The following is a 16,046-nucleotide window of genomic DNA, read 5'->3' on the forward strand; positions in this document are numbered from 1 at the left end:
ATCACTTTCGACTATTAAAAAGGGCACTAGCTCTTTGAATTTCAAATCAAATGAGCCCCTTTTGAAGTTTCTACGACAACGCATTCTATAAAAACCTTACATACCCCCAGGGCATAACTTATAACCCTTGCCCTGAGGGTTGTGGGGGAGTGTCCTCTTCAGAAACATATTCTCTATCTGGAAATCAACTATGCTTAACAAAATGGCTATCTCAAAAATTTTGATTGGATGTGTTTGGAAGAATGATGGGCGTGGGGGAGGGGCTAGTTGCCCTCCAATCACTTTCAACTATTAAAATGGGCCCTAGCCCTTTGAATTTCCAATCGAATGAGCCTGTTTTGAAGTTTATATGACACCTTATATACCCCCAGGGCATAACTGAAAACCCTTGTCCTGAGGGTTGTGGGGGTGTCTCCTCCTCAAAAATATATTTTCTATCTGGAAATCAACTAGCCTACGCTGAACAAAATGGCTATCTCAGAATTTAGATTGGATGTGTTTGGGGGAATGGTTGGCGGGGGGGGGGGGGGCTAGGTGCGCTCCAATCACTTTCGACTATTAAAAAGGGCACTAGCCATTTGAATTTTAAATCGAATGAGCCTGTTTTGAAGTTTCTACGACAACGCCTTCTATAAAAACCTTAAATGCCCTTAGGGCATAACTTAAAACCCTTGCCCCGAGGGTTGTGGGGGAGTGTCCTCCTCAAAAAGATATTTTCTGTCTGGAAATCAGCTACGCTGAACAAAATGGCTATCTCAAAATATTTATTGGATGTGTTTGGGGGAATGATGGGCGTGGGAGGGGGGCTAGTTGCCCTCCAATCACTTTCGACTATTAAAAAGAGCACTAGCCCAATCGAATGAGCCCTTTTCGAAGTTTCTACGACAACTTCGATACGAAGTGCCTGCCGAAGAAAGAAGAATGTCCTCGGGGCATAACTTAAAACCCTAGCCCCGAGGGTTGTGGGGGAGTGTTCTCCTCAAAAAGATATTTTCTATCTGGAAATCAACTCCGCTGAAGAAAATGGCTATCTCAAAATTGTTATTGGATGTGTTTGGAGAAATGATGAGCGTGGGGGGGGGCTAGTTGCCCACCAATCACTTTCGACTATTGAAAAGGGCACTAGCCACCCAAATTTTCAATCGAATGAGCCCTTTTCGAAGTTTCTACGACAACTCCTTCGACACGAAGTGCCTGTCGAAGAAAGAAGAAGAAGGAAAAAAAAACATTGTGGCCACATCGTTCTTTAAACACATTGTGGCCACATCGTTCTTTAAACACATTGTGGCCACATCGTTGTTTACTTAGGCAGCGCTAGCGCGCTGCCTATGATAATGTCTGTTGGAAGGCATAAAAACCGAAAATTTGCAGTTGCAGTCACAGACAGCGCAATAGCGCTGCCGAAAGCTAATAGCCGAAAGTGATTGGAAGGCAACTAATACCCCTTTCACGCCCACCATTTCCCCAAACAGATCCAATCAAAATTTTGAGATATCCAGTTTTTTCAACGCAGTCGAAAGATCTGGAAATTATGTCATTGAGGATGACAACCTCAAAACCCTCAGGACAAGGATTGTAAGTTATTCCCTGGGGGCACATAAGGTTTTTTATAGAAAGTGTTGTCGTAGAAACTTCCAAAAGGGTAATCATTCGATTGGAAATTCAAAGGGCTAGTGCCCTTTTTATTGGTCGAAAGTGATTGGAAGGCAACTAAACCCCTCTCACGCTCACGCCATTTCCACACAAGACATTCAATCAAAATTTTAAGATAGACGTTTTGTTCTACGTATTTGGAAATTCTAAAAACTAGGTCTATGAGGATGATAGCCCCCCACAGCCCTCAGGGCTAAGGTTTTAAGTTATGCCCTTATAATCATTCGATTGGAAATTCAAAGGGCAAGTGCCCTTTTTAATAGTCGAAAGTTATTGGAGCGCAACTAACCCCCCTCTCACGCCCACCATTTCCCCCAACACATCCAATCAAAATTTTAAGATAGACGGTTTGTTCAACGTATTTGAAAGTTCTGAAAAATAGGTCTTTGAAGATGATAATCCCCTCAGAGCCCTTAGGGCAAGGGTTGTAAGATATGCCCTGGGGGCACGTAAGGTTTTTATAGAAAGCGTTGTCGTAGAAACTTTAAAAAAGAATCATTTAAAAAAGAATAGTCGAAAGTGATTGGAGAGCACTAAAACCCCCTCTCACGCCCACCATTTTCCCAACCACATCCAATCAAAATTTCGAGAGAGCCATTTTGTTCGACGTAGTTGAAAAATCTGGAAATTATGTCTTTGAGGATGAAAAACCCCCCACACCCCTCAGGGCAAAGGGTGTAGGTTATACCCTAGAGGCATATACGATTTTTATAGATAGCGTTGTCGTAGAAACTTCAAAAAGGGCTCATTCAATTGAAAATTGAAAGGGCCAGTGCCCTTTTTAATAGTCGACAGTGATTGGCCGACAACTAATCCCTCTCTCACGCCCACCATATCTCCAAACACATCAATCACAATTTTGATATAGCCATTTCGTTTAACTTAGTTGAAAAATCTGTAAATTAGGTCTTGTAGGATGACCCCCCCCCACAACCCTCGGGGCAAGGGTTGTAAATTATGCCCTGGGAGCATATAAGGTTTTTATAGAAAGGGTTGTGGGAGAAACTACAAAAAGAGCTCATTCGATTGAAAATCCAAACGGCTAGTGGCTTTTTTAATAGTAGAAAGTGATTGGGGGGCAACTAAACCCCCTCTCACGCCACCCATCTCCCCAAACATATAAATAAAAATTTTGAGATAGCTATTTTTCAACGTAGTTGAAAGTTCTGAAAATTATCTCTTTGAGAATGACAATCCCCCCTACAGCCCTTAGGGCAAGGGTTGTAAGTCATACCCTGGGGGCATATAAAGTTTTTGTAGAGAGCTTTGTTAAAGAAACTTCAAAAAAGGCTCATTCGATTGGAAATTGAAAGGGCTAGTGTCCTTTTTAATGGTCAGAAGTGATTGGAGGGCAACTAACCCCTCTCTCCCGGCCACCATTTCCCCAAACACATCCAATAAAAATTCTGAGTTAGCCATTTTGTTCAACGTAGCTTAAAGTTCTTGAAATTTTGTCTTTGAGGATGACAACCCCCCCCCCCACATCCCTCAGAGCAAGGGTTGTAAGTTATGCCCCGGGGGCATATAAGGTTTTTATAGAGTGTTGTTGTAGAAACTTTAAAAAGGGCTCATTCGATTGGATATTGAAAGGGCTAGTGCCCTTTTTAACAGTCGAAAGTGATTGAAGGACAACTAACCCCCTCTCACGCCCATCATTTCCCCAAACACATCCAATCAAAATTTTGAGATAGCCCATTTGTTCAAAGTACTTTAGAGTTCTAGAAATTATGGTTTAAAGATGACAAACCCCCCACATCCCTCAGGGCATGGGTTGTAAGTTATGCCCTGGGGGCATAAAAGGCTCATTTGATTGGAAATTGAAAGGGCTAGTGTCATTTTTAATAGTTGAAAGTGATTGGAGAGCGACTACCACCTCTCTCACGCCCAACATTTCCCCAAACACATCATCAAAATTTGAGATAGCCATTTTTTTCAACGTAGTTGAAAGTTCTGGATTAGGTTTTTGGAGATGACACCCCCACCCCACAGCCCTCAGAGTAAGGGTAATAAGTTGTGCCCTGGTGGCATATAAGGTTTTTATACAAATTGTTGTCGTAGAAATTTCAAAAAGGGCTCATTTGAATGAAAATTGAAAGGACTAGTGCCCTTTTTAATAGTCAAAATTAATTGGAGGGCAGCTAACCCCCCCCCTCTCACGCCCACCATTTCCCCGAACACATTTAATCAAAATTTTGAGATAGAAATTTTGTTCAACGTAGTTGATAGGTCCAGAAATTATGTCTTTGAGGATGACAACCCCCCCCCCCCAGCCCCTGGACAGAGGTTGTAAGTTTTGCCCTGGGGGCATATGAGGTTTTTATAGAAAGTATTGTCCTAGAAGCTTCAAAAAAGGATTATTCAGTTAGGATATGAGATGTCTAGTACCCTTATTAATAGTGAAAAGCGATTGGAGAGCGAATGGCCCTCACCCACGCCCATCATTTCCCCAAACAATTCCTATCAACCTTTTGATTTAGCCATTTTGTTGTACTTAGTTGAAGGGTCTAGAAATTATGTCTTTGAGTATGACCCCCCCCCCCCACAGCCCTCATGGTTAAGGTTGTAAGTTATGACCTGAGGGCATATAAGGTTTTTATAAAAAGCGTTATCGTAAAAACTTTAAAAAAGGCTCATTCGATTGGAAATTGAGAGGGCTATTGACCTTTGTGGCAGTCGAAAGTAATCGGAGGGAGAATCCCCCCCCACGCCCATCATTTCCCAAAACATTTTCGATTAATATCTTGATATAGTCATTTTGTTCAACGTAGTTGAAAGGTCTGGAGATTATGTCTTTGAAAATCACAACCCTCCCCCCATAGCCCTCAGGACAAGGGTCATGAGTTATGGGATTGGGGCATATAAGGTTTTTATAGAAAGCTTTGTCGTAGAAGCTTCAAAAAGGGCTCATTCGATTGGAAATTGAGAGGACTCGTGCCTTTTGTATAAGTCCGAAGTGATCAGAGGGCTAATGTCCCCTCCCCACGCCCATCATTTCCCCAAACACTTCCAATCAAAATTTTGAGATGGCCATTTTGTTCAATGATTTGAAGGGTATGAAAAATATGTCTTTAAGTATGACAAATCCCCCCAGCCCTTAGGGCAAGGGTTATAAGTAATGCCCTGGGTGTATATAAGGTTGTTATAGAAAGCGTGGTCATATGGACTTCGGAGAGGCCTCATTGGATTGGTAATCAGACGCTCTAGTGCTCTTTTTAAGAGTCAAGTGATCGGAGGGCAGCTCCTATATATATATATATATATATATATATATATATATATATATATATATATATATATATATATATATGTATGTATGTATCAAACCTTGCATTAAACTGAAAAAGTGGCTGGCAGCGCTGACTAAATCCAAGGAGAAAAAAAGGTATGTCAGCCATTCACCAATTTCGGAAATTTTCGTTAATATAAAACTTCAAATAGGGATAAATCCTTTTAATAGACAGTGATCAATTTCCACAACAAATACTAGATATTTTGGTCACATATGCAGTGAGGGGGATTTTTTTATGGGGATTAGGGGGTTTGAACCCCCCATCCCCTCTCCCCAAAATGTTTGTTTGACTCGTAAAAACGTATCAAAAATGGATATAAACAAATTTTTTGCGTTTTTTCAGTTTTTTGTGCAACTCCCCCTCCCCCGAAAATCCTTTTGTACCCTCCCCCCCCCACAAAAAAAATCCTGGATATAGCTCTGGTCACGAGTATTGCTACTAATGACAGTCACTTCATATATGACCGAAACATCTAGTATTTTCTGTGAAAATTTATCACTATCTATTAAAAGGATTTATCCGTATTTGAACTTTTATTTATGGTCAGAAAAAGGCAGTGTCGTCTTCAAAATTATCTACGTCCTATTCTTATAAGATGCAATCCACCCCAAACAGAAATAAATTCCTTCGTACATATCTGCCCTGATTTCGCTTGAAAAGTAAGCCCAACAGAAGACCCGGTACTGTAAAATAAATTTGATTTTTGTAAAACTGACATTATAACTTTTATCGACACCATTCTCAAGCAATAGTTTAGCAGCACACTAATCATTAAAGCTACAGGAGCAGTACTTACATTCATATAATTATGCAGTCTGTAAAGGTAGGCGTGTTGTTTAATGGGATGAAGGGAAATTGCTCTGTGCACTTCTTTTGACTTCAGTTTTTTCGTGAACGCTTCTCGACCGCTTGAATTATGGTACATAATTAGCTGCATCTGTAATTAAAAAGAAACAATCAAGCACATGGAGACATGCAATACAGGGCAAGATTTAAAGCTTTGATGCTTCTAGCTAAGGCCGTACCCAGGATTCTTTTTCAGAGGGTTTTTTACTCAAAAAAATTTAGGGGGAGGGGGGTAAACAAAAAACCTCAAAAAACGCATACAAAAATTGTTTATATCCATTTTTATTACGTTTTTACAAGTCAGACAAAACTTTCGGGGGGGGGGGGTTCAAACCGAGTAACCCCCCCCCCTCCTGGATACGGCCCTGTTCTAGGCCCAAGCGTTTTTGTCGCTATCTTTTTTTTTCGAGATTTCTGGGAAATCCCCGAAAATTTGGGGATAGTGGAACTACTGAACAGAACGCAACTGATGAGCCAAAAGTAATAAAAGAGAGAAGTGATACGGAACTATGAGCTTCCATTCTTCGAGACATCTGACACTTTATAAAGGACCCCGGAATTTCTGTGTTGTTTTAAAATAACTTTTCTGTGAATACGCAGAGCGACGGCGGAGTGCACCTGGCACTTTGAGGATAAATCACATCAGTCCAGTTTATGTTAAGAAAAAAATCACTCAGTGACAATTTATTGCGCCCACTGGCATTTTGCGCCCTAGGCCATGGCCTAGTGGGCCTATTGGTAAACCCAGGCCTGATACTATAGTTGATAATATACAAAGAATAAAAACGGAAAATACAAAAAAAAGAGAAGATAACAAGGAAACTTGTGAAGACAGTGAATACAAACTAAGGGGATACTTCTGCTATATATATAAAACTGCCGTCATTAGTGAATTTACAATATAAAACAAATGAAAAGAAAACAAACTTACGCAAAACTCCTCCATAGAAAATATCCATAAAACATCAAAAAATTAATTTAAAAGAATCTCAGTTTCCTCGCCCTGCATAGGTTCCATTGGTTTTATAGTACAGTAATAATACGGAATAAAATGCCCGAACCAGGAACAAATTGATAAAGTAATGTCCTTCTTCACCATCCAGACCAGAAAAAAGCGCTGAACAACAGATCCAAAATCCCCATGTCTAACCCGTTGCGAATTTTTTTTTTCGCTATTTTTGTTACATTAATTTTTATTTTTCATGAAACAATGAAGTGTCAGGAAATGAGTGGTTGATACGTCTATCTGTATCAGAATTGAGAGCTGAAACCGTTTCTGACGTTAGTTTTTCTTATAAACGTCAAATAAAATGAAAAAAAAATCCATTTTTAGTTAAACAAATAGAAAAATTCCACTATTTTTGGCATCAATAGTGGCAAAAAGTGGCTACTTTGGCAAAAAAGTGGCAAAAAGTGCCCCTTTTTTGGCAAATGGTGGCAAAAAGTGCAACTTTTTTCAAAAAAAAACGCCAAAGAACAAACGACAATTGACAATCTAGTCAGTAAGATGGACGAGTACCTGGACGACGCCAACGTCGAACCCTATTGTAATAAGTAGATGAAAAAGAAGCTCATCGAGTACTGCAGAGATCAAGTAGTTTTCGACACTCTTGATGGTAAGGCCGATGTAGTATCTTTTAGAGAAAAGGCATCCGAGATACTGAACGATTTCTATTACCTAGACAAAGGAAATGATGAAGAAAGTAAAAAACTAAAACTAATTAAAGCAGCGGCGAAAATGACAAAGAGTGACATTTACGTCAGGGCGCAGGAAATTTCATCAGAACGGGAACTTGAAGACTCCTTACCTTATAGCCTCAATGTTCTTCTGAAGGAGCTGTTTGTTGGTGCTAAAGTGTCATTCAAAGTCCTTGCCATCGGCGGCTCCATTGTTCAAGCAGTTCGTCCACGCGAAGTCGTCTGTCCTCTTCAACTTGGTTTAACGGTTCAGTTAGACCACCATTTCAAATCAAAGTTCTTAATCGACACTTTGCACAGTCATGAGTTCTGCTTGCAATACGTCGAAGTTCAAAGGTTCAAGCGTTGTGCAGCAGTAGATCAAGGATGCAGTCTTGACGGTGTTACATCTGAACACGTGGTGCAACATATAGCTGATAATGCAGATCACGATATATGCACGATTGACGGAAAGGGCACTTTCCACGGTAAGGCAATTCTAGCATCTGCCACTCCCCCTCTGAAAAACAGAGTGGCACCAATCCCAAGAGAGAGTGTTTCTCTAGACGCCGTGACGCTCAAAGGTCGAGTCCCTATTTACTCTTTTCGGATAAGTGAAGCGGTGCTTTCTCAGAGTTGGTACGAGAAAATATCACAGACCATTGTGAATGATCCATTCGCATTCCTTGACCAGCTCTGGTTGTCATCGTGGTTTTTCAAGAGCCCAAGACCTAACTGGAATGGTTTTATGAAATCGGTTTTCTCGCACTCACTGGACGAAGATGCAGAAACCCCTTGCGACAAGGCAAGTATTATTTTTTTGCCCATGATCGATCTGCCTTCTAGCAATAAGTCATGCCTTTACTCGACCCTGTGCTTCACTGCTTGTCAGGGGAGGAAATACGGATTTACGCCAGTCGTCACATTCGATCAGCCACTTTGGTGGAAGGCAATGAAGATTATCAAGCCCGACGTGTCAAATGAACTGGACAACGTTATCATCAAACTCGGAGGCTTTCACTTGATGATGAGCTTCGTCGGATGCATAGGGCACCTGATGCAAGACGGTGGGCTCAAAGAAATCTTGGAAATAGCATACGCACCGGCAACGGTACCAAATTTACTCTCTGGGAAAGCGATTTCTAGAGCTATTAGAATATTATCACGAGCTCGGCTCTCTACGCTCATCTATTAAGACAAGATGCGGGAGCTTTGGATAATTTCGGCATTGATAAACTCTTCAACGACAACCTTGAGGGAAAAATGTCCCCCAGAGACCTTTACGAAGCACCAGAGCTGGGACTACTGGAAAGTATTATCAAACAGAAGATTGAAGACCTACGAGATCACCAAACAGCAAAGCTCTGGCTGCAGTACCTTGACATGGTTGAAAAGCTTCTAAAGTTTATATGTGCCGAGAGACTGGGCCTATGGGACCTGCATTTGCAGGTTGCAGCAGAAATGCTACCCTACCTAGCCGCATCTAGGCACAACCTTTACCTGAAATCTGTCTGGTTGTACATCCAAGAGATGACTAATCTTCCCAGTCGTCACCTAAAAATGTTTCAGATGTTCAGTGAGCAAAGACACACGATTAGAAGGTCAGATCGGCGCTGGGCAGGCCTCTCAGCAGACTTAGTTATTGAACAAGAGTATATGCGAAGCCTAAAGACATCGGGAGGACTCACTGGTGGTGTTGGCATGACTGAAGAACAGAGACCGATTTGGATCCTATCGAGGCCGGCGTGTCTTGTGGTCAACCTGTTGATGCAGAACCTGACGAATATTTGCTAGTCTACAAGCGAGCAGCATTGTGACTTGAGTCTTAACAGACACACCCGTGACTGTGAAGATACCACGAAGTTGGTAGATTTCTTCGAAGTGTCATCCCCATTCAAAGGCAATGTACAACTGAGAAACGTTGCAAATGAAATAACTTCATCTCCAGGCGTGAATGTTGACGACGCCAAATCTGCTGGGAAGAAAATCTTAGACAAGATGTCAGAAAAGACCTTAAAGGAACACGTCTTTAAAAAGAAAGACCAAGTGACTCTGATGACCACAAAAAAATCGGGCTCTTCTGAGGTGACGCACATCGACCCGGCACTACTTTTTCAGAGGCTCATTATCGTTGCCCAGTCTCAAGGAAGATTATTTGAAGTTTGAGCTCTGTACCATTCCTCCTGCTCTTTTCGAAAGAAACGGATTCATGCGAAAGACCAACACGCCCGAGCTAGTAAAAGTAGTCTAAATCAGTAAAATCAGTCATGTGGGTTTGATGCTCAGTCCTCAAGACCGGTGGGAATTACCAGCTTCGTCTTTGACGGGGGCGCCCTTCTCCATCGGATCCCGTGGAAGGTCGCTTCCACATACAAGGCTATCATGTCTTCGTACATTCATTACGTCGAAAAAAAGTTTCCCCCTGCAGTTGTCGTCTTCGACGGATACGACGGCGGTCCGTCAACCAAATATGCAACCCATTTGCGTCGAGCTGGATCTGTCGGCCGCGAAGTGTTATTTACCGAAGACATGAACCTATGCATGAAGAAAGAGGAATTTCTTTCATGCAAGGAAAAAAAATCGCGTTTTCTGAAGATTCTTGGAAACGCTCTGGTAGCCAGAGGTTGCGATGTATACAACTCTGAAGGAGATGCTGATCTAGACATAGTGAAGAAGGCTACGGAAACTGCACTCCATAGCGACACCATTGTGGTTGCTTATGACACGGATGTTCTCGTCCTCCTCATCTGTCATGTAGACACGAGCTCAAATCGAGTTTACTTGTCGCCGGAGGCGAAATTTGGAAGTGAATGCTCAGCTTGGGATGTTTGTCAGATAAAAGACAAGCTAGGATCAGAAGTTTGACAGCTGATGTCATTCTGTCACGCCATAATGGGGTGTGACACAACATCGCAACTTTATGGCATCGGAAAAGGAAAAGCTCTTCAGCTATTGTTATCCAGCTCGAGTTTCAGAGACGCCGGCACTCTGTTTACCAAAAATCTACATCTCATGATGAGATAGCTGCGGCTGGAGAGAAAGCTTTGCTGATACTCTACAACTGCCAGGATCTGCCAAGTCTTGACACTGCCAGGAACCAAGTTTTCCAGAGGAAAGTCAATACTGCCACCTCATTCGTACACCCGCGAGAGCTGCCTCCGAATATGATGGCAGCGAAGTATCATTCGCTCCGAGTCTACAGCCAGGTTCAGATTTGGCTAGGAAACATGGTTGACCCCCAAGATGGGGATGGAATCTTCAATGCAAAGAAGTCTTAGAGCCAAAAATGACGGATATCCCGACTGATCCTCCATATCCTTTAAAGAAATTGAAGTGTTCTTGCCGAGCTGATGGTTGCGACAATGAGAGATGTTTCTGTAAGAAAAATTGCCTGGAATGCACCACAGCTTGTCGAGTATGTAGAGGAGTTTTGTGCAACAACTCAAAGTGTCAAGAAGATGAATTTTCTGAGGATGAGCTTTAAGGCTGTGATTTAATTTTCCCTGTGATTTTTGTTCCTTTGATCAATCAGACGTGCAATTTTCTTACGTTTTATTACAAATAATTTTTACCACGTCGCTTATTAGGTGATGAAGGTGAATGGATTTTGATCTCCAATGCCTGCGAAGAGCAAGGTTTTTGGAGAAGGGTGGGGAGGATGGGTATTAAAAATAACTTGAAGTATCTCACAAAACCTAGTTTGTCAACTCAAAACTGATCTAGAAACTTTTATCGAACGCTTTTTTTTTTTTTACCTAAAACATTAAAATTTGTTCATTTTTGTTCAAAAACAGAGTATTTCTGATTTATTTTTTGACATTTCGGAGAAACTAACATCAGATATCGTTTCAGCTTTTAAATCTAATACAGAAAGACATATCAAACACCAGTTTCGTGATATTCCATTTTCCAAAAAATAAAAAAGTAATAAACAAAAACGGCGAAAAAAACAAATTTCGCAACGAGTTAGAGATTGGGATTTTTGATATGTTGTTCAGCGATTTTTTCTGGTCTGGATAATGAAGAAAGCATTACTTTATCAATTTGATCCTGGTCAAACCTTATTATTCCTGTACTATTATGCTGTATTACTCGTATGACGGCTGTTGCATGTATAGCCGAAATATCCGCTTAGCTTGTATTCACTTTATTATTCACTGTTTTCACTGATATCCTTGTCATCTTTTTTTTTTTGAATGATAGAAAGGCAGTGTGGTCTTACTCAGCATTTATAAAAACAAGACACTGCAAGCATATTAAAAAAAAAGAAAAATTGCGACAAGCCATTGGCTTTCTCCTTTATTGAATAAAATAACACAAATAAAAACAAGATGCCAGCTTCAGAGGGGGGTGGGAAACAACTAGGAAACAACTAAACAACTAAAAAGAAACAACTAAAAAGGGAACTTTTCCGTCAAAAGACTACCACTACTTTTTTGACTTGTAATTCCGTTAACTCATTACCACTACGTTCTAGTTCTTGATACAGTTTATCTGACAAATAAAATAGATGAAAAAATAAAATGTCGATAAATGTATCAAAAGAATGGGTTTATAATGCTGATTCTAAATATATAAATTTTATTAAGTTTATTATTACTTATAAAATGCTACGAGCCTGAGAAAATTTACCTGATTTTTTAAGGAGGGGGGAAACATCCCCTACAGGTGAAAGAATTTTAATGAAAATCCCACCGTCAGATTTGCGTATCAGAAAATCCTATTACATTGGTTTCAAGCTCATATCTGCAAAAAACTGCAACTTCGTATTTTTTGCCAGAAGAAAAATATACGAATATAGAAGTTCGTTACGTAAGTTAATTTGTAAATTACGTCAGAACCAAATTTAGAGACAGACATTTAGCAAAAGAAAAGTAAAATTTTTATGCAAATTTTTTTTTACTTATTCAATGACGGCGAGCCAAAATAAAAGCTGCATTAACTAAAAAAACGATCAGAATTTAAATTAAAAAAACAAGTTTTTTAAACTGAAAGTAAGAAGAGACATTAAAACTTAAAACGAACAGAAATTATTCTGCATATAGAAGGGGCTTTCCCCTCCCCAACGCCTCGCTCTTTACGCTAAAGTTTGACTCTGTCTCACAACTTTATTTTTTAAAACAATAAAAAACTTATAGCGTAAAGAGCGAGGCGTTGAGGAGGGGACAGCCCCTTTCATATACGGAATATTTTCTGTTTGTTTTAAGTCTTAATGTCGCTCCTTACTTTCAGTTTAAAAAACTTGTTTTTTTTATTTAATATCTTTCCTGATTGATGTGACAAAATACAATTACCACAACTAATTGGGAGTAATCTAGGTGAAAAAATAAACAGTTGCTGAATGACTAAAATTATGTAAATATGATCCTAAAATTTTGCTACCAAACAGGAATTGAAAATAAATGTATGTGTCATTCAATAGCATTATCATGTTTATTATCAAAAATGTTTTAAGATTAAAAACATAAAATCATTTGTTCATTGACTTACCTACAAGAATCTCTTTCTAGAAAACCCTATTATATTGTTTTGTTATATTTATCCCTTGAATGTTCCGACTTTAATCACAAAACAATAGAATCCTTATTTTCTTCTGATTTCAAAAATATCGCTTTATTTACTTAATTTTTATTATGTAAAGCAAAAATATTCAAATCAATTTTTTGCTTCAGACACCAAAGGAAAAAAAAATTATCCGACGTGATGCATTCAAATATTAATACTCATTTTTGGGTAATATTATTACCCAGTTTGGCATTAAGCTAGCCTGGCATGTAAACAGGAAAAGCTTGGTGCGCAGTTATCTTTTTTTCCTTTTTCTCTTTTTTTAAATGATTATTAATTTTTTTTTTCACAGTTCAATGTGGCAACAATGGTGAAACTTAGCACAAAGCAAAAAATTCATAATTTTGTAACAACCAAAACACAAATCATAGAAAAACTCGGTTTTCAGATATGAACAACCCTAAGATGGAGCCATCGGGGAAAAATTCTCATTTTGATGTCCTTGTGCTCAAGGAAAGTTTAGGCGTACCAGGTGTTAGTGGTAATACTTCAAAGGAAAAGTTTCCAGAGACCGATCCTGACAGCAAATCTAAATTTTACAGAAAATTTAATTGTACTCACTGGAAACTGAAATTTTAGGGAACTGTTCACTTTTTGTATTAGCCAAATTTAAAAAGAAAGAGAGAAAGAGTTGAAACAAAAAAAAATACTCCATTCTTTAATCGGATTCCTCCCCACAATTCCAAAACGAAATTTTCCGATCAAATATCCGTTTTGTTATTGACTGCTTAACTTTAATTCTAAAACAAACATAGAAAAATTAAACAAATTACTTTTGAAAAGTGCCGCAAAAAAGCGTTCTTTCAACAAGACTTGCCGCGCTTGAAGCTATTCATAATGTCATGTTTACAAGAGTTATACAAGAATAACAGTTGCACATTTTACCTTTCGCCAATAAAATTCGGCTCTAGGATGATGTTTCAAACTGCCCAAAAATAACTGACCCATAGGAAACTCGGCCCAATTAAAAGAAATCGGCAAAAGCCGAAATTTTGAAAAAAAACGTACCCAGAGCTAATTGGCTGTCTAATTTTACATAGTCTTCCAGCATAGCTAAAAGCCATAAAAAAACGTCCTTCGAGGCAATAAAAACCAACACCGTAACGATAGTCCATAGCTAGTCGCCCGAAACTTAATTACCTTAATAGAGGACCCTTGGAAGTTTGATTGCACGGAGCGACAACATTCCATGATTATTACATTTTTTTTTCTCAAGTGTTGAATCATGACCAAATAACACTTGTAAAACAAAATGGCGTTTCGCAATTTAGCAAAAGAGTCAAAGAACTCAATTGTTTTGCTAAAAGTTTATTCTGTGGTTGGATAGATCAAATGTCTTCCTGACAAACAATGGCTATGTTTGATCATACAATTCATATCACGGAGTGGTACATCCCACATCCGTATAAATCCAGATAAACTACAAGGTGTCCACAAAGTCTTCAATAGATTTAGACATTCCACAACAAGATTTAACAGCGGTACGACAAACAACTGTCTTTACCAATTCTTGACTTGTGACTTAAAAAAAAACTTGTAGTACGGTTTTTTTTTCACGTAAATACTTACTTAGACATAGGTCTTCCCAAGCCGGCTGGCGCATAAGGCGACAACGGTGCCTCTTCACTACGACCTCTCTTGTGATTTTGAGCCAAGTTCTTCGAACGACGGTCTCAACAGCGCGGCATCCTTCTCAAGGTATTTAAATAATATTTATATATATATATATATATATATATATATATATATATATATATATATATATATATATATATATATATATATATATATATATATATATATATATATATATATATGATATATATATATATATACATAATTTGCAACTTTACTGAAAAAAAATATAAATGTTTTTACTTTTATAACTTTAATAAATAAAATAATATTAAGATTGTGACTACTAAATATCAGTAAATGCATATTAAACTGACAATGCACATTCATTTGTATTTTTTTCTATAGAGTGAAAAATTTGTTCTGGCCTTGGAAGGCTTTAACGGTTTAGAACCCAACTCATTTTAGTCTCTACTTGATTCGGGTTTGAATTGATTATTTGTTGTAATGCCTACTCATTTTGGGTTTTAGTTATAGATCGATTCTGATTTGTGGTAGTTTCACGCATGGTAGATTATTTGATTTTATTTTTGCTCATTTTTTGTTTAATGGAGTTCTTTACTTTTCTTTGAAAAACTTATTTTGTGGAAACAGTTTTTTCTAATTAATTTCTGGTCGTTTTATACTGACATAGTTTTTTCAGAGAAAAAGAAAATAATAGTTTAAATATTTTTGTTTTTTTAAGAATTTCTAATTTGGCATGCTATTTGTATGCTGGAGAAAAATTTTCGGCAATTTTTAACAACATACACCCTTTTAAGAATCTGGACTCAAATAATAGTGTTTAATTTAGTTTCATACCTCCTCTAGTTGACATGAAATAGAAAACTTGATACCATTCGCGAAAAAATCTGTTTACTTTCTTTGATAGTTTTGATACACTTACGTTATTCTGATTTGGTTAAATTTTAAGAGCAGAAGTGGCCCCGAAAGTTTGAACATAATACCCTCAGTCGTTCTTGGGATACTGCTGAGATGTCTTATTGGGAATTAGCATGAAAAAAGTGATTTTTTATTTAATTTTAAGGCAATAGTTTGTTTTTAAACATAAAGTCAAATGAGAGGGTGGGTGTGAGAGGGAGTTTAGTCTTCCTCAAGTAACTTTCGAATATTAAAAACGGCATCAGCCCTTTTCTATTTTTAATTGAATGAGCCCTTTTCGCAGTTCCTACGACAACTTCTTCGATACAAAGTGCCCTGGTCTAAACAACAAACAGAAAAAAAATAATACATTATATCCACATCGATCTTTACTATAGAAATGTTAAGCCTTCCAATTACTTTCGACTATTAAAAAGGGCACTAGGCCTTTCGAATTCCAATCGAATGAGCCTTTTTCGAGTTTCAACGACAAGAGTTCCTATAAACACCTTATATGGC

The 16,046-nt window shown here is 38.5% G+C and overlaps 1 protein-coding gene across 3 annotated transcripts in view; it reads right to left on the bottom strand.

Annotated features, from left to right (window-relative positions):
- LOC148956260 (chondroitin sulfate synthase 1-like) overlaps positions 1–16,046 on the bottom strand; it is a 118,034-nt gene that overhangs the window by 55,097 nt on the left and 46,891 nt on the right. For all 3 annotated transcript variants that reach the window (XM_089101187.1, XM_089101093.1, XM_089101142.1), the window contains exon 4: positions 5,740–5,880. In XM_089101187.1, the coding sequence (XP_088957313.1) occupies positions 5,740–5,880 (141 nt within the window). The remainder of the gene's footprint in view (positions 1–5,739; positions 5,881–16,046) is intronic.

This window comes from Artemia sp. Qi Xiang Cuo, chromosome 1, assembly GCF_049724085.1.
Source record: "Artemia sp. Qi Xiang Cuo chromosome 1, ASM4972408v1, whole genome shotgun sequence".
Classification (NCBI taxonomy): Eukaryota; Metazoa; Arthropoda; class Branchiopoda; order Anostraca; family Artemiidae; genus Artemia; species Artemia sp. Qi Xiang Cuo.